Source organism: Watersipora subatra, chromosome 2 (genome assembly GCF_963576615.1).
Source record: "Watersipora subatra chromosome 2, tzWatSuba1.1, whole genome shotgun sequence".
Taxonomy (NCBI): Eukaryota; Metazoa; Bryozoa; class Gymnolaemata; order Cheilostomatida; family Watersiporidae; genus Watersipora; species Watersipora subatra.
This window is the reverse complement of record NC_088709.1, coordinates 44,038,750-44,064,384: the sequence shown is the minus strand read 5'-3', so window position 1 is coordinate 44,064,384 and position 25,635 is coordinate 44,038,750. Positions and strand designations below refer to the sequence as shown.

At 35.6% G+C, this 25,635-nt stretch overlaps 2 protein-coding genes across 2 annotated transcripts in view; one reads left to right on the top strand and one right to left on the bottom strand.

Annotated features, from left to right (window-relative positions):
• Nucleotides 1-20: 20 nt before the first annotated feature.
• LOC137386947 (phosphatidylinositol glycan anchor biosynthesis class U protein-like) lies at nucleotides 21-24,743 on the top strand. The gene is made up of 11 exons (XM_068073189.1): nucleotides 21-167; nucleotides 1,986-2,050; nucleotides 7,579-7,650; nucleotides 10,216-10,278; nucleotides 13,775-13,982; nucleotides 14,115-14,212; nucleotides 16,167-16,324; nucleotides 16,442-16,585; nucleotides 19,600-19,724; nucleotides 21,335-21,477; nucleotides 24,373-24,743. The coding sequence occupies exons 1-11, from the start codon at nucleotides 38-40 to the stop codon at nucleotides 24,508-24,510; spliced, it is 1,344 nt and encodes a 447-aa protein (XP_067929290.1). The 5' UTR covers nucleotides 21-37; the 3' UTR covers nucleotides 24,511-24,743.
• Nucleotides 24,744-24,763: 20 nt separating this feature from the next.
• The window catches only part of LOC137386946 (NACHT and WD repeat domain-containing protein 2-like), a 48,560-nt gene continuing 47,688 nt past the window's right edge, over nucleotides 24,764-25,635 (bottom strand). Inside the window, exon 29 of the mRNA XM_068073188.1 lies at nucleotides 24,764-25,555. Within this exon, the coding sequence (XP_067929289.1) occupies nucleotides 25,239-25,555 (317 nt within the window). The 3' untranslated portion in view covers nucleotides 24,764-25,238. The remainder of the gene's footprint in view (nucleotides 25,556-25,635) is intronic.

Below are 25,635 nucleotides of genomic sequence, written 5' to 3'. Positions count from 1 at the left end.
CAAAAAGTGAACATCCGTCGTATACTTTCAATGAAAAATGTTGGTAGCTGTGGCTCTAGTTTTTTCTACTGGTTTTTTACTGCGACTATGGGCAGTCACAGCTCCATACATTTTGTACTTGACTAACATAAATGAGGTCGTAAGTCCATTGACATCATGGAAGCGAGGTATAGTAATTTAAATAACCGTTATCAATTGATGATGATTACGGCAAATACTTTACAAGATTGGATGTTATGGGAATTTGAGTTGGTTTTTTATTTACATGCATCTTTTTAGCGTTTCAAGATGTGCTTTTGGTTGTCTAGAAGATGTTCTCTTTTTGTAAGAGTTATAAAATTCTGACCGATTCCACCGATTGACTTCATAAAATAATAACTGGTTTTCTATGTTCGAGGTTGTATTGCAATGTTTTACAAGTATAATAATAGTCTCATTTGTGGTTAAGTGCTCATGTTACTAAACAATGACAATTTTTACAATTAAAATAACACTATTTTAATAAGATTAGTCAACCGATGGCCACGCTAATGTTCACGGTATGTAAGAGACAATTTTGCGCTTCTGACTTCTGATTGAAATTTTATATAACAATAAGTAATTCTAATTGCACAAAAAGATTAATGTAAGCGTTGCCATGACTATGTATTTGCCAGTATCTATCAAGTGATCGATCTGGCGATTTTAATTTTACCGCTGACTATTTCTGTGAATGGTTACATACGATCACTAGGCCTACATGATCGTCTTCGTTTTTCATAGTTATTGTCAATCGTCTATTAAGTCAAGCAACGTTAGTAATCATTTATTTTATTCAACTTGTGTGATATAATTTTTAACAAGGGATTATCACTAGAAATCTAAGCTCTTGCAATACTTGGCATTATTTCAAGCAACCAAATTAAAGTTTTTCTCTCACGTGATCAAATTACTAATTAATAGTAATTCGATTGCTTTGATTAAAGTAGATAAACTATCAGAAATTGTCTGATAGTTTATCTACTTGGTTTTGTCACACATTTTGAGTAGCTTGTGCTTTACAAATTGCCTTTTACCGATGAACTTTAACAAAATTTTAGTAGATTTTATTAAAAAGCAGCAGTATTTTTATTACCTGTGATAGTTTTTGATGTTTGAGGTGATCTGACTACCAGAATGTTGCAAGATTAAAATCGACAAAACTTAATTGCAATTCAAACGCTCAGAAACAAAATACATGTATACATGTGTGAAATGACGTCACTCGTTTCTATTGTTGCTATTGATATTGGCTGTTGCGACAATTTGCAATGTTGTACATCTCTATTTTGTCAGTCTTTTTGCAAACATAGACTTCATAATCGCACTTGATTTTATCGTTTTAACCGCGATCAAGTTTTGTCAAGCTTCATCCTTGAAACATCCTGGAACTCTGATCACCTCAAACCTCAAAAACAATCACAAATTATAGATGAATACTGGCACTTCCTGATAAAATCTAAAAGATTTGTGCAAGTTCATCTCTAAGTACACGTGTACTTAAAGTTTACTCTAAGTACACATGTACTAAAATTTAGTTCAATAGAATTTTAATTAACTGCATAATTTGTAACGCAATCTTCTCAAGTCAGATGCTTTAGAAAGGGAAGAATTAAAACATGGTGAGTCATTTGATACCAAATAACTGTAATGTGAAATTTGTGGCAGGTAAACCTTTAAAGGACGAAACATGTGATTCTCTGTATTGGTATCTGAATGTTTCAACGCATCATGAAAACCAGAAGAAGCTGTTTTAGCGACTCAAATATTTTTATTAATCTCCGATTCATATTCAGTACAGACAGTTAAGCTTTAAGAGCATGACTCCACACTCAAGTTACAGGAAGCTGATGATACCCATCTATTGTATTAACAGGAGAGGCTAACTACTGTAGTCAATTTAGTGTGTCTTCATAGTTAACTAAATGGCGTCAGTTGTTAAAGGTACTTATTGTCTGATATTTTAGCTACTGAAGGTTTATACCTCAAGAGGAATGGGATATCTCCATACGAGGGTGATGTCTTTCACCAGGTAATAAGTCTTCTAAAATCATTATTAACCAAAAAGATAATTTGGAGTCGCTACTCGGAATAGTTAAATTTCGAATATCTTTATCTTACAATAGCTTTGCATTCTGAAAGCCTGTCTTTAAAATAATGAGATTTATTTGAGACAGGAAATTTTGTTGAGGACTATCAATATCCCTATCTCTTCACAAAAAACTTCAGTTTAAAAGAAACGACTACTTCATCTACAAAGTTTCAATGATTGTCATTTCATTTATGGGATTTATATGTACCTGAACCTTTGTCTTTGAGTTTACTATTAGATAGGTTATTTATTTTACAGAAGAATGTATTACAAATTGTGTTTTAATTTACATATGTGTATAATATATATTTATAACATATATACATAGATATCTATCTAAATGTTTGTTTGTCATATGTATGTCGTATGTTCAATTATAGCGATATAATATGCACGACAAAACCACTTTGCACTGGAATTGATCTCGGAAACACCAGTTTTGTGGATAGGTGCCGACTACTATGCCACGCTGCCACCTTGCCGTACTAATCTTCAATGGTGCAAAAGCAAAATGCGTGCTAAGACTTTTTCAAACATTTTTTCAGCCCTCGTGGAAATACTATTGGTTACTACTAGCACGTTTGAAAATCATGATACATAATGATTATATGCATAATCATTCGAGCCATCACCAGGTGGCTGCGTGGCTTAATGATAGTGTGCTTGGATTCACATCCTTGCATCTGCCGAATGTATGGGTTTGATTTCTGTGAGGTGCAGTCTTTTTTTCCTAACGCTGGCATCAGATGGACAAACATCGTTCTTGTTATAATAAAGATTTAGACTAGCTCAAGTTATTCAAATTCATTGGGTAAAGAAACTTAGTCAATTCACCTAGTATACATATACAAGTTGACCCTCGCCATACGATTTTACTTCATGTTAGTGTTAGCATCGTAAGGCGAAAACTTCGCATAGAGGGGTATGGAAACCCATAGTAAATATCTACTGCAAACACTCTTGGTGAAAATCATCAAAATTTTATATATGTGCTGTACAAATTAAAAATTAGTAACAAAATAATATATTAACCTTAGTAACTATAGTTACCTACAGTAACTTTAGTGTATTCAGTGATTATGGTATGCAATACAATGTAACGTTACAATGCAATATATGCATTACATATCGGAAAGAGTTCTTGCCTTTGAGGCAGATGTATAAAATAAACATTGATTTTAAATAATAGAGAAAGCATAATATTTTTATGCTTTATTATTTATCTTGAGGTGTTGACTGATGTTCTAAAAAAAGAATCAAGGAGATTGACCAACCAGAAGCTGAGATATAGCCAGCCAAACACAGGTCTACCAAAAAACATAAGTTTTTTGGTAGTCATCATTATATGACGTATGAAATCGACTCGTGTGCCATTGGTCAATTAAGCCAACTAATGCGCTCTCTTATAACAATCACGGCGTTTTAATTGGTTTAATCCTTGGAAGTATAGAACAATCAAATTGGGCCTAACAATCATTGCTCTCAGAATTCCGAACCAGTCCCTCTGACGTGTAGATTAGTTTTAGAATAAAATAATTACACGCATCTATTATTTCGCAACATTCTGCTATCAATTTCTACAAATTATATTAGTTACATCATTTATTCTATATGCAGTTATATTATTATTTTGTATAATATGCATTATGATTATAATATTAATCATAAAAAATAATCATAGATAAAATAATAGATCAATAGAAAAATCAAATCAAAAGTTATCGTTTTCTTTTTTTACAGCAAGAACAGCACGGTCAAGTTATTCTTTTTAAGATTATGGCTGTAGTGAACTTACAGTATGTTAATAGTGACGATAATCATGAAAATCGACTAAATGCTGCGGTAGATACACAATAGAAAAATGATGAATGAACAAAAATTCACATTCTCATTTCTTATTCTAAACGACTTGCAATCGCGGATGTCGCATATAGACTATACACGCACCGTTCGTTGAACAAAGAATCTTCGGAGCATATCCGTGGAGATCGAGTTAAAATTTGAAGCACAATAGTCAAAATATGCTCTTCTGTTTTGACAAATCACGTCGAGGGGTTGTGGGCAAATGCCTTTACCACATAATGTTTGCTTGATTTTCCTGAGAAACCAGAGCTAGTCTGTAAATTATTTATTATCGCGAGTAGCTTTTCACATCTCGTAGCCAAAACAATCATTATACGTAACGGCGGTAAGGGTGCACAACTCCGGCACATGAACATTAAGTCGATTTTATACGTCACAGTTTTCGGGATTTTCGAAGGGTTTTCCTCTGATTCTTTATTAGGTAGACCTGTGTTTGGCTGGCTATATCTAAGCTTCTAGTTGGTCAATCTCCTTGATTCTTTTTTTAGAACATCAGTCAACACCTCAAGATAACTAATAAAGCATAATAATATTATGCTTTCTCTATTCTTTAACTTAAGTGATTTTAGCGTACTAAAAACATACTTAAAGCTAAGTTTTAGTGTGTATTTTTAACTATTTTACTGAACTTCAACTTCTTTATTGCTAAAATTTTACCATCTATCTGTTTCTGGTTTCATTTTCACAACGATTAACGCCGAACTGAGAGAGATCAAGCATCGTATGTATATATTCCATCATATGTATCTATTCCATTCATTGTTAGAGGGATTTCGGCGAATAGCATCGGCAATCGGCATATTTCTTATTCCGGTGTAATCGGCACACTGACTGCCAAATTTGAATTTTGTGAGAATTTTTGTTGATTTAATCAGGGTGTCTTACATCGCGGGGCGGAAAAATAATTTAACATGGTCATCATTACCCGAGGGCGCACTAGTCAAGCTTATGCTTGATATAAATATGTAATACCAAAAATATAAAGAAAAGACTGGCAAGCATATCCTCAAATAAAGAACAATTTGACAAGACAAAAGCACCATATAAAAAACCACTAGAAGATAGTGGTCACAAGAAAAACTGACAGCGACAAACAATCTGAAACAGTCCCCAACATAGTGCAAATGTGAAAACCAATGTTGGCAAAAGCTTTATCAATATCATAAAACGATGATTTTATAAGAACCACTTTAATTAAGACTTGGCTATTTTGCGTGTCATGCATGAAAGCCAGGATCGGTGCACACAACATAAGCTTCATAGAATTCAAAGATAAAACAAACACAACCGAAAAAACTTGCAACCGTAGACAAAAATTAGATGTCCACTTGATGGCGATTGCAAGACAGAGTATAGTATACAATCAACAATGGCTAGAACAGACAACAACCCGAATGAAACATATATAGGTTTTAAGGCTAGGTACAACAACCACAAAGCGTTATTCAACCATGCAAGTAAAAGAAACTAAACTGAACTTAGCAAGTATATTTAGAAAATAAAAGACCAAATGGTAGCATATACCATCAAACGAAAAAAAAGCAATGTAGAGCCTACTCAAACACAAGCAAAAAATATAGCCTTTGTCTTTTCGAGAAGTTCATGATCATCTGCAAACCAGACCAATGCACTCTAAATAAAAAAATAAATTTGCATCATCATGCAGGATTGCTAAAAGTTATCTGCCCAGTCATTTCAAAGAGAGAACCACATAGGCCGTGCTCATTAGTTAATGGCGATTACCCATTAACTAATTAGATGTGATTGACGAGTCATTTTCACACTCACTAGTAGCCATCCTGAAATCGATTTTTTTAAATTACTTTACAGGATGAAAATATTCGATGGATTTAATAATTCGCGATTTCACGAACAGATGATTCTGCGAATTATTAAATTTCGCGAATAATTAGTTCTATTGTTAAACACAAGGGAGAATAACTACTGCCTCAAATTAAAAACTAGTCGCTAGGCCGAAGTAGCCAATGTAGCCGAGCTCCAAATTTTTTTTTAAAATCAACGCCGGGGTTTTGAGTTAACCCCGTTGCTAGTGCATCACACTTCTTTACAAAATTATTCAAGGTTGTCACAAGTTATTCAGAATTCGACATGACATCATCATCGAAAAATCTCCTGCAGTTCTTTACGTTGAAAAAACGCATAACTTACCACAAGTTGTTGGTTCACCAAAGGCCTTCGAATCAATGAACATTCATGAAAACCTCTGGATGAAGCCAAAAATTTATAGCTTGGCTTGAATTATGCTTAGCTTATAAATTAGCTATGTATAAATATATTCTAATTGATTACAAACTTGAGTGTACAAATACAATATGTCAAATACAAATAAAATTTTACAAACAATGATTGGAGTAAATAAAACAGTTTGGCCCATATGGGCGGATGTCTGGCAATAAAATTAAACTGATATTCTTGATAAGTAAATACTAGCAAGGGAATGGTGCTTTCTGACTAGTTATTTTGGTAATAGCAGCGCTATATCACTGTCACTGTCTTGGGTAGATGTCAAAGGCGATTATCTCGCTACTACATAGTTGGTAAGGCAGTTCTCATCTGAAATCTCCTTTTGGCTTACTATTGCAACGCTCTGCCGGTTGGCCAAAAAAGTTGTGATCACAAAGGCATTCTTGTTCCTTTTTTAAAACAGATATATTCTCCTCATTAGCAGCTGCGGTCACTTCTACCTCAGTTTCAAGACCACTCTGAATGATTGTTGATCTTCTAGGAATGACATCCACCACCCTTGCAGTCATTGTGCCTCCATGTATGATGAAAAAGCTGCTTACTCTACTTATTTCACGGGATAGATGACCAACTGTTGCGCAGTCTGCGTTTATTAGCTTTACTTAAAATGGGTCGTGCAGATTATTGGGCTCCTCTCTCACACTAAAACGAATAACGAAGCGGTAGGGATGGAAAAAATAAATATTGCGTTTTACCAAAGTAAAATTCAATTATTAATTTAGTAAGTGGTTTAAAAAAATCTCATTACTTGCCAAAAGTTCTTGGTTCATCAAAGGCCTCCAAAGTGATGAATATTCGTGAAAACCTCTGGACGCAGCAAAGAATTTATAGCTTAGCATGATCAACTCGTGGGCTAAATAGAAACCTAAACATGCGGTGTACGCATGGGAAGGGTTAACTCTATTGCTAGCTGCAATAGAGTTAACTCTTAGTAGAGAGTGATTGCGTTCCTTCGTGAATAAATTAGTCCGCTAATATGCATGGAAAAGGCGATTTGCGCGAAACTCAACTCCACGAATATTTTCATCCTGTAGGGTTCATCCTGTAGTTTCATCCTGTAGACATGAGCCTCTTACTACCTGATAAGAGGCTCATGTCTTTTCGAAACAAATCTGCTATGATTACCAACATCTATGTACTCTCCATATTATACTATATATATACAGTTTATATAAAATATTTAACTTTAAAGATATATATTTAATTAAATATATAATATACTTAAATAGCCTGCTGGGCATAAATGGTGTCAATCAAGAGTGTTTGAGCTAAAGGCTAGGGTGAATTAGGGACTCGGGGTCCTGCCATAGTTGAATTATCAGTTACCTTTATCATTGCAGACACCAATGCTTCTCTCTCTTCTGGATATCATGGAGTCCAGGTGGTCCAATGTTATGGGTGGTTTCTTTGTGGTAGGTTCACTACTAGCAGACCATATCAATATAGATATCAATGCTTTATCGAGTAGTTGCTGGAGGACATACATGCCCTGTTCATTGAATGTTCGCACTGATCAATTTTGGTTTGTACGAACATCTATTAACTTTAACTATTTGTAATGAATATATATTTCTCCATTTTTATTTAATTTTATTTAATAAATCATTTAAAATTGGTTATTCTATTTACCTTTTATGGTTATTGAGAAGATAATTCTTACCGTGCACACACACGCACTTTTATATAAATGTGTGTATGTAGTCATACCTTGACATACGAGCTTAATGCATTCTAAGACAGCGCGTATGTCAATTTACTCGTGTTTCAAGGCATTATTTCTTATATAAAATAACTAAGTGCAAATTAAACCGTTACCATATTATAAAAACCACCTAAAGAGAATATTGCAATGGAAAATGTGTTTTGAATTGTTATAATTTTCTTGCCTACGCTAACAAAGTAGCCAATAATAAAGCTGTAATGATTTATTTAGTTGTTATGACCTGCAATAAAATGTAATATCACTATGTACTCTATTGTACGGAGTTTTCACTTTCGAGACAGACGTAGTGGATAGCCTTCTGAGAGGGACTTGAGAGCAATGCATTCGGTACACTACACTTTTGTGACCCTGCGTAATAGAAACTTTGATTTTACCTTCAAGGAATTTAGCTTACTAAACACACTTGAAGCCAAGTTTTAATCTTTTTACTAAATTTACTTTATTTTTGCTGACATATATTTTGATATCTGTTTCCTTTTTTGCACTTTTGCCTCGTGTTCACTATAAGTTTTAGCCAACCTTTTAAGAACTCTTTTACACTGACTCGAGGAGAAAGATCAAACAATGATGCTCTTGAAAGCAGATACATTCCTTTATTAAGAATGGGACAGTTGGTGACACTTGCAAATATGCTCCCTTACCCTTGGACACTTATGTATTCGCCTCATTTAAATGTAACTTTCGCATTTTCGCGGAGTCATCCTCTCGCGAAAATTTCATGCGGGAAACTAAACTGCCATAACGAACGAGCGAAAGCACGAAATTGAATAGCTTTGTTCATTGATATTCTAAGAAACAAATGGCAGCAAGCAATCGAATTGCATTATCGATCTCACCCACACCATTCTACCTGCGGTTCACAATTACAAACTTGTCCCAAATTGAAATTTTTTTCTTATCGGTGAACTGAACTTGAGGAATCTAATTATGTTTGTTCCACTGCATTTATTTTCACATCACCATATTTTCGCACTCACCAGAGCTGCGAAATTAAGTTGCAGCGAAATTTTACTCTGTATACCACTCACGAAACTACATACTAGCGAAGTACTAATTACTAATACTAAGTACTAGCGAAATATAAGTGTCTTAGGGTGAATGGTGTTTGATTTGATCAAAAGGATAAAAATTAAACTCGTTAGATTATTAGCAGTAAAAAGGAACAGAATATAGTTTTGAAGTATATCTGTAGTAATTTGAAAGGTACTCAAGTCCAAAGCTTAAAAACCGTGTGTTGCTGATTTTGTGTCCCAACTATTTTGACAGGCGCTGTACTGTATGTAACCTATAAAAGTGCTGTACTGTATGTAACCTATAAAAGTGCTGTACTGTATGTAACCTATAAAAGTGCTGTACTGTATGTAACCTATAAAAGTACTGTACTGTATGTAACCTATAAAAGTGCTGTACTGTATGTAACCTATAAAAGTGCTGTACTGTATGTAACCTATAAAAGTGCTGTACTGTATGTAACCTATAAAAGTGCTGTACTGTATGTAACCTATAAAAGCAAATGTAAGAGAACTGGGAGTTATTAGACCATAAGCTTTACTTTATAGCGGTTTGACTTAGTCTAATTGGTTGTCATTGGCTATGTAATGGAAAACCCTGAATTTAGTTCCTTGTTTATATAAGCCTGCTTTAACACCACATTAACTTAATGAAAATGTGCACGATAACACAGGGCAAAGTTTTATTTACAACATAAAAAATAGTTGATTTATTAGTCATCAGAATTGAAAAAAAGCTTATTTATTCATTACCAGGCTTGTTGTCTCATCTATTAAAATTGAACACCTATTTGGAAGCATCCACATCCATTAATGTGTACATTTTATATATACTACTGTGTGGAACGACCGAGTGCTGTGGGTCTAGTAGGCTATTTATAAGAAAGAAAAGATACACGTATATTAAAGTATATTCTTTTCCTATATACTGAAATCGGTAAAGGCCATCAGAAGGACATCCAATACTAAATCGCTCGCTGACACCGAATCCTTTTTTCCACCAATCCAGCAATAAAGATTAGTCCACCGTGATCACTCAGAATATGAATATGGAATATGTTACCTTTATGGACAATATTTGTATTAACAGATAAGTCACATCTGCTCCTATTAGAACTAAGTGGGTGGTCAAAAGCTAAAAAATCTATAATTACGAGCTGTTAGCATGACATGAGGTGTACCCTAAACATTATATGGTCAGTGTTACATATGATGCCTGCAATACCTAACGCTGTGTTTTATAGGTTTTGGATATCTTCGCAGCAATGCTAGTGGGCCTGGCAGCCAAAGAAACTGGGAAATTCTTGGTATGTACCTCTGTACTCTTTTAGTTATTATTCTCCTTGTTTGTAATTTTATGTTATACAGTAGAACATCCCATAGGAACTTAATTTGTTCCGGAACCTGCTTTCTATTTTGAAGACATTTGTCGGAGCAAATGTTCATATGATTTGCTCTATAGCCCGAAGACCTAAGCTCTTTAATACTTCAACCTACGGTACCCTGCAATAAAATAAGTGTGTTTGTTTTATTGCTGGGTATTTCTGTATCAGAACTGTAAAGAAAATATATAACAAAAAAGAGATTTCTTGAAAAGAGGTTTTTATTATTACTGTAGATAAAAAGACAGGTTTGCTGATGTGGGTGTATAAATAGAAATGCATGGCATAACTTACTTTAACTTACACTTGGTGAAGTTCACAGTAATAGATTAAATTGAGTTTGATATTTTTGACTATTTTTATGTTTTTTGTTGTAATTTTAGCCAGCTTCTTCAATGCCACATTCGAAACTTTAATACTTTGGTAACCTTAGAATGTTGTATGTTAGAGATTACTTCAGATGTTGAGTCAAACATTTTCTTAATTTTTACATTGTATCTTGAACGTTTGTCTTGCTAGGTGATTGTAAAGAAAGAGTTGAATCCGGTCACTTCCTAATTTGGTGCCTCCATCGAAGACATAGGATAAACAATATATATGTAACATATATTTTGTTTATTAAATTATGCAGGTGCACAGCTGACTTCCGAATTAACGAACATTCATCTAACTGCAAATTGTCTTCTCTAGTGCTAATGGTTATTTGATTTAAAGTAACAAGCATTGACTTAAACCTGAGAATACTAACAGCAAATCAAATTACCGTATTCTGATTAGACTTTGTGCTGTGCTCCGAACTCTAATTGTAAAACTAAACAAGAATTGATTGCTAAAGAGTTTATCTTGTTATAATGCTTTTGCTACAGAAGTTTTTGCTAACGTAATAAATTTATGCCGAAAATCTTTTGCTGACATACCTTGTCACTTATACTTTTGCTGTAAAAGCTTGCAATTCTGTCATGCTTTACGGAATCAGCAGAAGATTCTGCTAAGAGTCAATGTATTTGACAAACAGAAACCATGTATAATATTTTTTGAATTTAATGAAACTGCTGTATAAGAAAAATGCTATAGTTTTTGCAGTTTTACCAAAATTCAGAACGCCTTTCTCTAATATAAAAGTTTCGAAGAATTTCCCTAGCAGAAATACTTTTAAATCCGCTGTTTACAATTTTTTTTCATTGAGCCCAAGTCGAAAAAAAATCTGACTATCTCATGCTGCAATTTCGAGTAAAAAGAACATTAACTGACAAAATGATAACCCGATATCCTAAGTTTATTGTAGAACAATTTTGGGTGGTTCTGTTCACTCTTATGCTTGATCAATATTTTTGCATAGGTACTAAAGCTAGCTGTTGTAAGAACGTGTCGTCACAAAAGAGTTACGAGGCCCAATCGTTGTTGAAAGCATTAAATTACTGGCAGTTTACTTTATTCACTCCCATATACTAGGGGACAAACTTACATATAATTCTAAACTTAGCTTCAGCGAGTAATGCTTTGATGTTATTATGTGGTATACTAGCTGTGCTACCCCTGTTGTCCGAGTATTAAAAATCAGCTTATAAACAATGAGAAAGAATGAGAGTTGACTGCCACTTGCTATCAACCTGGCAGATTGCCAATGGAAAATTTTAGTAAACTAACTAATGACAATCACTTAAGCAATCACCCTGCGTGGTATGCAAAGCAATTAAGTATGTGCTTCCCATATAGCGACTTATATCGGCAAGCTAATAACACATTCTCTGTGGTCTATTGGGTAGGGCTTTGGACTCGTGAATAGTAGGGTCTGAGATCAAATCTTCTTCGCTATTATTTGTTTTTATTTTGAAATTTTAATAGCTGTAGCCGGAATGACCATAGAGTTATCTTCCCCTAGAGTGATAACAGTGCCTTCAACAACACGAGGGTTTCCGGTGATAACAAGGAGCATTTAGGCCACGCCTATTTTTTGTTAGCACAAAAAAGAGGCGTGTCAATTGCGCTAGTCAATTGTAGTGATTGACTAGATCAATAACATCAACCATGAGAATGATTAAACAATGATCATGAATTTCTACAGTTAAAGTAATTATTGATCATATTAAAAAAATGATGACTATAGTTTATTACTCTAAAAGTTGTAGTTGTTTAAAAAAGCTTGAAAACCTTTACAGTTTTCGTTTTCCTCTTAATTCATTTGAACTGCTTAAAAATATTTTCTCATGATATGAAGTTTAAAAGTTAAAATGGTAAATGTGTATACAGTATGTTATATAAAAATAAATTTTCGGTCCAAAGACATTTTTATTACTCGGGTAACGCCAGGTAGTACAGCTAGATACACCTCTGATCATTCATTTCAGTTGTTCATACAGCTAAATCAAGCCTTTTTAATTTCAACTACTGATGATATTACTGTGTGAATAAAAAATATACCAAAAGAAATGAATGAATAACCTAACAAAACTAAACTACAACAACTCACCCATAGAGTTTTCTGTCTGGTGTTTTGCTACTAGAATTGGAGCAACCAAAGGCTGCGCAAAGGCTACCATTTGCCATACTGTTAATGTGATGATTGCAGTCATAGAATAAACAAAGCAAATGTAGAAGAAGAAGTAGTAGTAGTATAGAATGGAAATATAGTTGTTATGTATGACTTAACTTTATAGTAACAACTGCCTGAACTAGTTATAGTAAAGTATTCAAATTGAGTGGCAGTTCTTTCTAAGGAATGAGTTTCCACTATAATTGTACATTGGCAGTGTTTGGCTTGTAGGTCACTCCCCTTGATACATGTGCTAACTAATAAAAGGCTTAGGTCTATATTTCTTCAGAGGTCTTCATTTTCAACAAAGCTTTTACTTGACAATTTAGTGACAATCATATGAAAACATCATCTTCATCTATATATATATTTCTCATAGTATGTTTTATGTCTTATGTCTGTCTGCATTCCGGCAATAGCTATTATTAGAATAGCCTAGCTGGGCAACAATGCTGACGCAATGTCATTGCCTACCGTCATTTAAAGCTTACTAACTAGGTTAGTGGAGTTTTCCATTGGCAATGTGCCAGGCCACTTTGCAATGGCCTGCCATTTGCTGGAGAGTTGCCTGCCCACAAATGGTAAGCAAATCTCATCACTTGTCATTGTTTATAAGCTGATTTTTAATACCCGGGCAATGCCGGGAGGCACAGCTAGTTGCATATATATTTGTATCGAGTAATTTGTCCAGAGCTCAAAAAACAAGATGGCCACCGTGCTTCCATGGCAACATAATAATATGGCGGCGTGTTATTACTCTAGGGAAAGATAACTCTATGGGAATGACACACAGATATACGTACACACATACTTTGAAAAAAAATAAATAGAATAGTATTATGTGTTGTCCATTGTTTGTACGTACGACGGTTTGATCTCCTATTGCAGTTACTCATGCAACAAAAGAACAAGCTATACTACAATAATGAGGTTAAAGAGGGGAAGTACCTCACAGGCGCTACATTTCGTAATGTCTTCATCTACTCGGCAGGCGTTTATCTTTTCAACCCGTACTCATTAGCTGCGTGTCTAGCCAAGTCTACCGCCGTCTTTGATAATATTATTCTTGCCTCGATGATTATCGTAACATGTAAAGGTATGTGCTCGTTCCTCGTGTGTGCTGATAGTCGTAACGAGATCATACTGTAATTTTGCATACCTTGACCTGGGGAAATTATTAACTTTGGCCTGAGTGTACGGATAGAATAGTAGGTTATGTATTTTACAGGCCAGAGAGTATTGGCGACATTTGCCCTCGCGCTTGCTGCTTACCAGAATTTCTACTCTATCATGTTGGTGGTGCCAGTGAGCATTTGCTTAGCGCAGGTGGGTGTTTACTGTATTGCTTAGTATGGGTGTTTACTGTATTGTTTAGTATGGGTGTTTACTGTATTGCTTAGTATCTGTGTTTACTGTATTGCTTAGTATTGGTGTTTACTGTAATGCTTAGTATGAATGTTTACTGTGATATCTACAGCAGCTGGGTGTTTTCTGTAATATCATGAGCAGGTGGGTTTCACTGTAATATCTAAAGCATGTGGGTTTCACTGTAATATCTAGAGCATGTGGGTTTCACTGTCATATCTAGAGCAGTGGTTCCCAACTGGTGGTCCATGAACCCCTAGGGGTCCACAGGAGGTTTTGAGGGGGTCCACAGGCTGGTGCCAGTATTGGTTTTTCTAGCTAGATATTTACAGCTATTTCTGTCATAGTGGTTGGATCAATGATATAAAACCCTAAAAGGATAGGCGACGGCTATCATATGGGCGGGGTTTAATGATCAAAGTCTGTTGGGATTGCGCTAGCTCGGGTTTCAGAGCTAATGCAATTCCCGCGGGGTGGTCGCGTTGTCTTGTTAGGTTTTCGAGTCTAGACTTTTATCACTTATGTGTATCAATTGCTGGATAGTACCTGATTTCCGGTTAGTAGTACAAAACAACACAACCTGTAACTAGCAAACACGTAATTCTCTCGTTCCCCCTTCAATTTCTGCGATATACTAAGATCCATGGAAAATAAAACATTTCAACTTACTTATTTTTATCAATTTTGAGATTTTTAGGGGTCTTAGTATATGCTTAAAATTAAATATAATTTACCCGAAATCACCCGAACAACGGCCTTTTTTTCCTAGTTTTTAATTAATATTTTTCCACCTCTAATATAAAATGACAGTCTTTTGTCGTTGTTACATTGTTTAACCTGGCCAAAAAGATGGGACAGCGGGCAAAGCTGTGCAGTGTAGTTTTCATACCCAAAATCTAAATGTAAAACCAAATTTGGGTCATTTCACAATGGTGACTATTAATATCATGAATGCTGGTTAATGGCAGCTGACTGATCATATTTGTGATAATATTTGGCGACTATATTTATTTGACAACAAAATAAAACCAGCAGATCGGTAAAATAGCCAAAGATGTTTATGAAGATAAAACCATTGAAGAATTTAGGCCTTCCATGATTCATCCACATCCACAGACAGCCAAACACGTCGTTCGAACTCTGCTCCCATTTGTGTCTACATACTTATGCGAGTCCGCTTTTTCCTCCATGGTTCTCAAATCAAAACAACGAAACCGACTGGGACTTGAAGACGACATGCGATGCGCTTTGTCAACCATTTCCACAAAGATTGAGAATTTGGTGAAAAATAAGAAGTACAATCCATCCCACTAATAAACTGACTTCTGAAAATGAGCAGTCAAAGCAATTTAGTATAGTATTGCTTTATATGTGTAAATAAATAGAAACATGTCAAATCTACTGTCTCTTATACTATTCTAGTTTATAATGTACACCAATTTACAATGCATTGTTATAAACACCATCTATTATGATGTTTATAAAGGGGTCCATGATTTTTAGATAAAGAGCTCAGGGGGTCCATGGCTCCAAGGTAGTTGGAAACCACTGATCTAGAGCATGTGGGTTTTACTGTAATTTTTAGAGCTGATGGGTTTTACTGTAATATCTAGAGCATGTAGCTGTTTACTGTAGTATCTATAGCAGATGGTTGTTTACTGTAATGCTCCTCATATGTGGCTGTCTACTGTAATGTCCAGCCGGTGTTTTTATTTCAATACACAGAGCTAGCGGTTGTTCAGTGTGATGATTACACATTTGCTAATAGTTGCTGCAGTTCTTCAAGCAACTTGGATTTATTGTTTCAGTTACTTTTAACTTTCTTTTGTCTTTCTTTCAAGCTAGCTTAGCTTCGTTTATTCTATTCGTGGCCGTCAATATTTGTGATGATCATATCAATTGTTTACACTTACAGAGAGACATGTTGGGTCGGATACAGTACAGCTCTTCGCCGATTATAAAGTCTTTGTTGCTGACCATTGGTTTAACAGCGTTCTGGTTAGTCTCTCTCCTCTATTATTCTTTCCTGCTCATCGACTCTTGGTCCTTCCTTCGTTCTACATACGGATTCATGTAAGCTTATCTATTTTATGTATTGATTCATATCAGCTAAAATTTGAAAATATTTGTGTAAATGTTCAGCACCGTGCACTGAAAATTCTCAAATAATGATATTTTCTTTGTTTGCAGATTACTGGTGCCAGAGCTTACACCAAATATGGGCATATTTTGGTATTTTCTAGCTGAGATGTTTGCCCATTTTGAGTCATTTTTTATTATCGTATTTCAAGTGAATGCCTTCATCTACACATTCCCATTGGCTATTAAATTCAGGTAATCGTTTCCTTCCATCTCACATCATATTAATAATCAGGTCTGTTAATGATGGACTTACAGTTACTTTAGTTACTTTTATCAGAAAGTATCAGTATTTTTCTATTATTCACGAGTGTTTTTCATGTTTGAGGTGATCTGACTGCCAAGATATTTATAGATTAAGATTGAAATGCTTGATCATGGTTAGAATGTTCAGATTCAAGCGAACTTACAATGTTCTATGTGTGCAAAGAGACTGACAGAATAGAGACGCGTAACGCTGGAGCTTGAACGCAAAAACTGATGTCAACTATAACAGCGATTGCAACTAGTGATGTCATTTTGCTTGCATTTTTCTTCTTTTGAACTGCAATCAACTTTTGTCAATTTCAATCTTGAAACATGCTGGCAATCAGATTCCCTCAAACATCAAAAACGATTGCGAAGGACAAAAATGTCGATATTTTTTGATAAAATCTACGAGAATTTTGAGTAAGTTCATCTTCAAACAGTATGTAGAGGTCATTGCTAGCGCTTGTTTCAATATAGGACAGTATGTAGAGGTCATTGCTAGCGCTTGTTTCAATGTAGGACAGTATGTAGAGGTCATTGCTAGCGCTTGTTTTAATGTAGGACAGTATGTAGAGGTCATTGCTAGCGCTTGTTTCAATGTAGGACAGTATGTAGAGGTCATTGCTAGCGCTTGTTTCAATATAGGACAGTATGTAGAGGTCATTGCTAGCGCTTGTTTCAATATAGGACAGTATGTAGAGGTCATTGCTAGCGCTTGTTTCAATGTAGGACAGTATGTAGAGGTCATTGCTAGCGCTTGTTTCAATATAGGACAGTATGTAGAGGTCATTGCTAGCGCTTGTTTCAATATAGGACAGTATGTAGAGGTCATTGCTAGCGCTTGTTTCAATATAGGACAGTATGTAGAGGTCATTGCTAGCGCTTGTTTCAATATAGGACAGTATGTAGAGGTCATTGCTAGCGCTTGTTTCAATATAGGACAGTATGTAGAGGTCATTGCTAGCGCTTGTTTCAATATAGGACAGTATGTAAAGGTCATTGCTAGCGCTTGTTTCAATATAGGACAGTATGTAGAGGTCATTGCTAGCGCTTGTTTCAATATAGGACAGTATGTAGAGGTCATTGCTAGCGCTTGTTTCAATATAGGACAGTATGTAGAGGTCATTGCTAGCGCTTGTTTCAATATAGGACAGTATGTAGAGGTCATTGCTAGCGCTTGTTTCAATATAGGACAGTATATAGAGGTCATTGCTAGCGCTTGTTTCAATATAGGACAGTATGTAGAGGTCATTGCTAGCGCTTGTTTCAATATAGGACAGTATGTAGAGGTCATTGCTAGCGCTTGTTTCAATGTAGGACAGTATGTGGAGGTCATTGCTAGCGCTTGTTTCAATGTAGGACAGTATGTAGAGGTCATTGCTAGCGCTTGTTTCAATATAGGACAGTATGTAGAGGTCATTGCTAGCGCTTTTTTCAATATAGGACAGTATGTAGAGGTCATTGCTAGCGCTTGTTTCAATGTAGGACAGTATGTAGAGGTCATTGCTAGCGCTTGTTTCAATATAGGACAGTATGTAGAGGTCATTGCTAGCGCTTGTTTCAATGTAGGACAGTATGTAGAGGTCATTGCTAGCGCTTGTTTCAATATAGGACAGTATGTAGAGGTCATTGCTAGCGCTTGTTTCAATATAGGACAGTATGTAGAGGTCATTGCTAGCGCTTGTTTCAATATAGGACAGTATGTAGAGGTCATTGCTAGCGCTTGTTTCAATATAGAACAGTATGTAGAGGTCATTGCTAGCGCTTGTTTCAATATAGGACAGTATATAGAGGTCATTGCTAGCGCTTGTTTCAATGTAGGACAGTATGTAGAGGTCATTGCTAGCGCTTGTTTCAATGTAGGACAGTATGTAGAGGTCATTGCTAGCGCTTGTTTCAATATAGGACAGTATATAGAGGTCATTGCTAGCGCTTGTTTCAATATAGGACAGTATGTAGAGGTCATTGCTAGCGCTTGTTTCAATGTAGGACAGTATGTAGAGGTCATTGCTAGCGGTTGTTTCAATGTAGGACAGTATGTAGAGGTCATTGCTAGCGCTTGTTTCAATATAGGACAGTATATAGAGGTCATTGCTAGCGCTTGTTTCAATATAGGACAGTATGTAGAGGTCATTGCTAGCGCTTGTTTCAATATAGGACAGTATGTAGAGGTCATTGCTAGCGCTTGTTTCAATGTAGGACAGTATGTGGAGGTCATTGCTAGCGCTTGTTTCAATGTAGGACAGTATGTAGAGGTCATTGCTAGCGCTTGTTTCAATATAGGACAGTATGTAGAGGTCATTGCTAGCGCTTTTTTCAATATAGGACAGTATGTAGAGGTCATTGCTAGCGCTTGTTTCAATGTAGGACAGTATGTAGAGGTCATTGCTAGCGCTTGTTTCAATATAGGACAGTATGTAGAGGTCATTGCTAGCGCTTGTTTCAATGTAGGACAGTATGTAGAGGTCATTGCTAGCGCTTGTTTCAATATAGGACAGTATGTAGAGGTCATTGCTAGCGCTTGTTTCAATATAGGACAGTATGTAGAGGTCATTGCTAGCGCTTGTTTCAATGTAGGACAGTATGTAGAGGTCATTGCTAGCGCTTGTTTCAATGTAGGACAGTATGTAGAGGTCATTGCTAGTGCTTGTTTCAATATAGGACAGTATGTAGAGGTCATTGCTAGCGCTTGTTTCAATATAGGACTATTGTTGAAAGCATTATACAGATAATTCTATTATGTACATCTACCATTGTATATGTAGCACTCTCCATCGCGTATATCCACCACTGTATATGTCGCACTCTCCATCGTGTATATCCACCATTGTATATGTAGCACTCTCCATCGTGTATATCCACCACTGTATATGTCGCACTCTCCATTGTGTATATCCACCACTGTATATGTAGCACTCTCCATCGTGTATATCTACCACTGTACAGTCTGTATGTTTCAGGAATCACCCAGCATTCCTCCTTTATGCCCTGCTGGTCATCACGACTATATTCAAGTCTTATCCGTCCTACGCTGACATTGGCTTCTACCTTAGTCTGCTGCCCTGCTGGAGTTTCGTCCATCAATGTAAGTACTTACTTGTAGGTACGTACGTCACCTACAGTTTCTTATTTTTCTGCTGACTCAGTTGTAAATAAGCGAACAGGGTTCAGAGATGCTCTTGCCTCCATACAGTTATCATAAAACCTTTAGGAGCGGGTGAAGACCTGGTTTAGAACCTGAGCTGTTGGAGTTGATTTAGAACCTGACATGGTGGAGCGGGTTTAGAACCTGACCTGGTGGAACGGGTTTTGAACCTGACATGGTGGAGCGGGTTTTGGCCATTAAAAGCAACGTAAAATGTAACTTTGTGGTCTCATATTCTGTCACAGATCAAATTCGGTATACTTACGGCTGGGCTTTCTGCCGTAGTATGAACTTGTGACATTTCCTGTATATCCTGTAAAATCTGCATTTGATTTTATTGTTTCATATTACAGTCAATCATCAATTTATGATCACTTTTACATACGAATATTTGAAATGTACAGAAAACTAGAACATATTGATGCACAAAATGTTTTAGGACTTCCACGTAAGCATCTCAATCCTCTCGAAATATTGCAGTGTTGTAAATCAGTACTATGTAAGCAGTTCTCCTTCCAATAGTCTGGTTCAACGTTGCTCAAACCGTGTTAGGCAGTATTTGAATTATCTTAATTATGTTGTAAGATCGTTTTTCCCAAGAATATTAGCCTAAGTGGCAATAGTTGTTTAAAAAAGGAAAACTCAGTGGTTTGCTTAGAGTTGAAACAACGAATAGCAAATGTCTTTGGATCAATTCTTTAAAAATCTTCTAAGCTGTTAAAAGTGGAAGTGCTAGAAAGGGAAGCCTGTGACAAATAAAGGTGGAGAGGCTGACCACGATAATTAAAGATGCAATCAAAAATATCAACATTGAAACCAAAACTATATAAATGCATTATGATAATTTATGTAAATCGACAAACTTCAAATTATAATAGTTCTGTATCTCTAACTATGCTCTGTTCATCTCCTTTATCACTATGGCTACTCTTCAATTCACATGTCTTTACTATGAAGGTCAAGTGAAGGTCAAGTGTCAGCGATACTTTATTAATTCAGTAGATTTATAGATTCAGTAGATTCTCAAGTAGATTTTTGTTTGTGCATTTATTTTTTATCTTTAAAAAATATTGTTTAAAGCATTTGTTATAGACTTGAGGGGTTGTCAGGGTTTGGGATGGGGAATGAATTAAATGAAATACAAAATATTTGTAGAGGAATAGTTACTTTGACTATTATATAATACTGAATATTACATGACTGTCTCCAAGTCCAGAACAGTTTAGGTTTTTATGTCAAGGTTTGACTGTACTTTAATCTAAGAGTTACTATTTCTTTGGGAATTTTTTGGTTCCATTGTAATAAAAAATCCTTGAGATAAATGAATCGATTGTTTGCTTTTTTGTCATCACGTTTTAAGCAACTTTAGTATATTATATACCTAGCCATTAGGAGTCAGCCATGCGCAAGTGCCTTTAAAAACCTGTACATAATTTAGGCAGTGTAGAGATAACTTTATAATAATATAGCATGGTTTACATTTCAGTTTTGTCAGGAATGTAAACATCACACAACATGTTCATGTATTAGCTTTGTTACTACGATTACAGATATGCGGAACACGTTCATAGTGACAAACATGTACATATGGTGTGCGGTACTCTCTCCCATATTCTACTACCTCTGGATATACTCTGGCAGCGCTAATGCTAACTTCTACTTTGCCTTGACTCTTGTATCTTCGGCAGCTCAGGTCAGTCATCTCGGGTCAACATTACTAGCCTTTCACTTCGGTAGCACAGAATGAGAGGGTTATTGTTGTATTTTTGCATCTCAACAAGTTTTTTCAAAATTTAAATTTGGCAATCGGTGTGCTGAATACATAGGAATAACAAAGATGCTGATATGCTATTCGTCGAAGTCCCTCCCATAACGCTTGAAAGAGATATGATGCTCGATCTCTCTCAGTTCAGCATTACTAGTTATTGTAAAAACGAAAAGTTCTGGAAACAGATAGGTGATAAAATTCTAGCCGATGAAAAGTTGAAATTTGGTAAAATAGTTAAAAATACACACTAAAACTCAGCTTTAAGTATGTGTTTAGTAAGCTAAATTCTATGTTTATGCTATATGTCTGCCTCAAAGGTGAAAACTTCCTATGGTACATACTGCATATAGTACATTGTAACATTACATTTTATTGCAGATCATAATCACAAAATATACTAGAGCTACTGTAGGTGACTATAGTTACTAAGGCTAACATGTTATTTTAATACTAATTTGTATTATGTACAGTACGTATATGAAATTTTGATGATTTTTACTAGGGGTGTTTGCATTAGATATTTACTATAGGGTTTGTATACCTATATTCAAAATTCTCGCCTTTTAATGTCAAAACTAGAACGAATTGAAATTGTAAGACGAGGGTCCACTGTATTGGTTATATCACGAGGGTCCACTGTATTGGGTACTGCTAGTACGCTTGAAGATCATGATTGATGGCGTGAGAGATTATGACGCATAGCGTAATGATAAGCATGGCTCTAATAATTATTATGGTAAATTAATTTACTAGCTTAAGTTACTAAACTTCATTGGGTAATAATCCCACGACCAAATGAGCGGATGCGAAGTTAGGGAGTTTTTATGATAAATGCATGTGCACACAACTTACGAAAATTATTCATCAACAATGAGATGAACCCTTGTTTGAAAATTTCATCAACAAATTTAACCATCGTTTTGTAGATTAGTTAAAGTATAATAACGATACAAAACACATATAGGCCTATTTAAATATGTTACCAAGTTTTTGTAAATTATCGAAATTCTCTAAAAACTTACCCATCTGATCGGATTATACGCAAATAGACAGATTTATTAGGACGAAAATCGTCACAAAACGCTTTAAAAGCTTGGCTTAGTAAAAGTTAAGACCGGAAATTGAAACGGCGGTCGACAGATAATAGAACGATGAAGTCGTACGCATTTCGCGAAAAAATAACGTGCACTTTTCACCAGTTTATAGCATTGTCAAATTGCCGAAGGTTTCGGCAATTAACATAGGAGTACAGAAATCGTTTCATTTTTGCCGATTTCAATTTTTTTATTTTCTTATGAGATTATTACAATAATTAATTATAAGTTTGGATGACTACAGAACAATGACTACGTAGTGCAGATTTTCTAAAAATCTAACGCAGTGTAAGTAAATGGAATGACGATGATATTTTTTCTAACGGTTCTAATGAGATTATTACAATAATTAATTATAAGTTTGGATGACTACAGAACAATGACTACGTAGTACACATTTTCTAAAAATCTATACCGTAAGTCCTTATGCTCAAGCCGCGCGGCTTGTCGTTGAGCGCGGCTTCTGGTTCAAGGTAATAAGCCGCGGCTAAATCCAAGTTTTTAAAACTTACGTGAGGCTTAGGGCGGCTTCTCGATAATTGCGGTCTCTGCTCAGTTCCGCGCTATAACCATAGAACCGCAGTCATGATACACTTTTATGTACGGGATTTTGGCGACCTACTCGTTTATTTTCAGGGTCATGTTTATGGAATACTTTAGACTAACGAAGAATTTATCGCTAATGTTTAACTCACCACAGTCGTAGATCATTAAAACCGTTTCATTCCTGACCGCATATTTCCATAAACGTGAAGCCTTCTAACAGCGCAATAAAAATTTAGCTGTGACATGACAAAAAGTTGTTGATGCAAGGGTTTAGAAATTTTAATTCGAACTTGGAAGTAAAAGAAAATTCTTTTCACATGTAGGCCTACTGATGTAACTGTTTTCTTATTCAAGAGTACTGGGTATAACGAAACCCTTTTCTACACTCTCGCTCCTGAAGGGGTCAAGGACGACAAAACCTCGGTCATTAGCCACGGTCTGTGGGCATACGCGGCTTGTTGGAGGATTATTTTTTCTTTCGTGAATCATCTGGTTTTGAGCACAAGCCGCGTGGCTTGAGCATGAGGACTTACGGTATAAATATCACAACTTCGTGATATTAATAGCTATGACGTTTTGAAATGTAAACAAAATTGTGCATTGGTTTTATATTATTACTATATTAATAATATTAGTTATTCTAATAATATCAGTGCATTTTACTTCTAATATTGGCCAATAATGCATTTCTCTTTTTGCAGGAGGAGAGATATAAACATAATTATAATCTTTTCCTTTCATTATTGCTATTTGTTGTATATAATAACACCCAGCAAATTACAGCTACCATTGCAGTTATCCTATTTGACTGCTAATATTGCATTTCTCAATCATCAGTACCCTTTCGTTTTTCCAATATCACTTTGGTCGTGGGCTGTATGACAGTGGAATTTCTAGTTTTATTACCTCTGCAATGCCAGGCATTCAGTTAGTTATAGATGGAAGTAACCTTTCATTTTTTCTTAAAACAGCCTTAATTTTGTTTAAAATGTTGCTGTTGTCAGAAATTAATTTGTTGATCTTTGTCATTTATTATAATTCGAACATGTCATTATAGGTAGCTACTCCTCTAGATCTCTGTATGGCTACCATTTTAGACTACTGTTTGATAACCCTTTTCAAGCACGTTTCCACGAAAGTGTCTCCTTCCAATACGAACTTCTAGCGTTACATTTTGCAGATATTCTTCCTGTCTGATCTCATGTTTGCCTATCTGAGACGGGAGTTTGATCTCTGCCATGCTCAACCCGCTAAAGGAGAAGCATCTGAAACTGAAAACTTGGCAGCATCCCTGGTAGATGATGTGGTGCTCAAATGAAGTAGCCCTTGATATTCATCAGGTCGGACAAAGCTAATTGACTCCCAATTGCTAACTATGGAGTCATCAATGGCGTGTGACATAGTATATAGCAGCGAGGGAGAGCAGCCATAGATTGATGCTAGTAGTGTTATGTTGGTATGTACAGTTGTGATCAATTCTTTTTTATATGGACATAGTGGTAAGGCTCAATGCTTGCTAGCTTCTGCTCAAGCAATACATGTAAATATATGCATCTTTGTATAGTGTGTACAATGTACTCAGTTAGAGCTTAGGCTGCTAGAGGTGATGCCTTAACTTACAGAATTCAAACAGACATTAAATCTTTATTAGTCATGAAAAACTTCAAAATATCTTTGGTGTCGAAGGGACAAAAATAGACTCGGTGTCAAACACACAGGAAATAAAACTTTCATAAAATGAACATGTGAATAAAATAGATGCAATGAGATGGTGATTTCCGTTTTTAGATTTTTAATAGAAAACAAGATTACATATTGCTGAATGAAATAACGCATTGGTAGAATACTGTTATAGGCACATGAAGATTTGCTCGCATGCTACAGTCAACCTAAATACACATTCTATAAAATAGCTATGTTATTTATTGGTGGATGTATCAACTCGTATGTATTACTAGATCTGTCTATGAACAACTTTTTAAAACTAACAGGCGAACTAGCTGCATCCCTGACCAACAAGTAGCGATAATTTAGAATCATTTCCATTTAATTACTCGCAACTCTTGAAGGCAGTGTCCTTATCAGCATGGTAACAGGGTCGCACAACTCCAGTATCACTACCATGACAAGCACTCTCCCATCAATCGTGCTTATGTACAGAGTTCTATCATCCGTTGCCTTCTGCATATCTACTGCCTCTCCGTGCAGCAGGAAGTGAGATTTTTCGTGACCGTTTCTTGTGTTGACAATCTTGATAAGAGATTTACAGTGATTTACAACAGCCATATAGTTTCCATCAAATAAGAGAACTGGTGCGATGGAGGAGGCCTGAAACCTTACAGTGGGTGAGTCAGTTCTGACACCTATAACGATATAAAACTCATCTGGGTTCATCTGGCAATCAGCAAACAAGTGAACACAAATTAGAATGTTAGGAACCTGT

What these genes read in the sequence shown, in the direction of transcription:
- LOC137386947 (XM_068073189.1), top strand. Translation starts at nt 38, where the DNA reads ATGTTGGTAGCTGTGGCTCTAGTTTTTTCTACTGGTTTTTTACTGCGA. An exon ending in GATTATCGTAACATGTAAAG is followed by an intron (nt 13,983 to 14,114) that starts GTATGTGCTCGT and finishes TGTATTTTACAG; the next exon opens with GCCAGAGAGTATTGGCGACA. An exon ending in TGAGCATTTGCTTAGCGCAG is followed by an intron (nt 14,213 to 16,166) that starts GTGGGTGTTTAC and finishes TTACACTTACAG; the next exon opens with AGAGACATGTTGGGTCGGAT.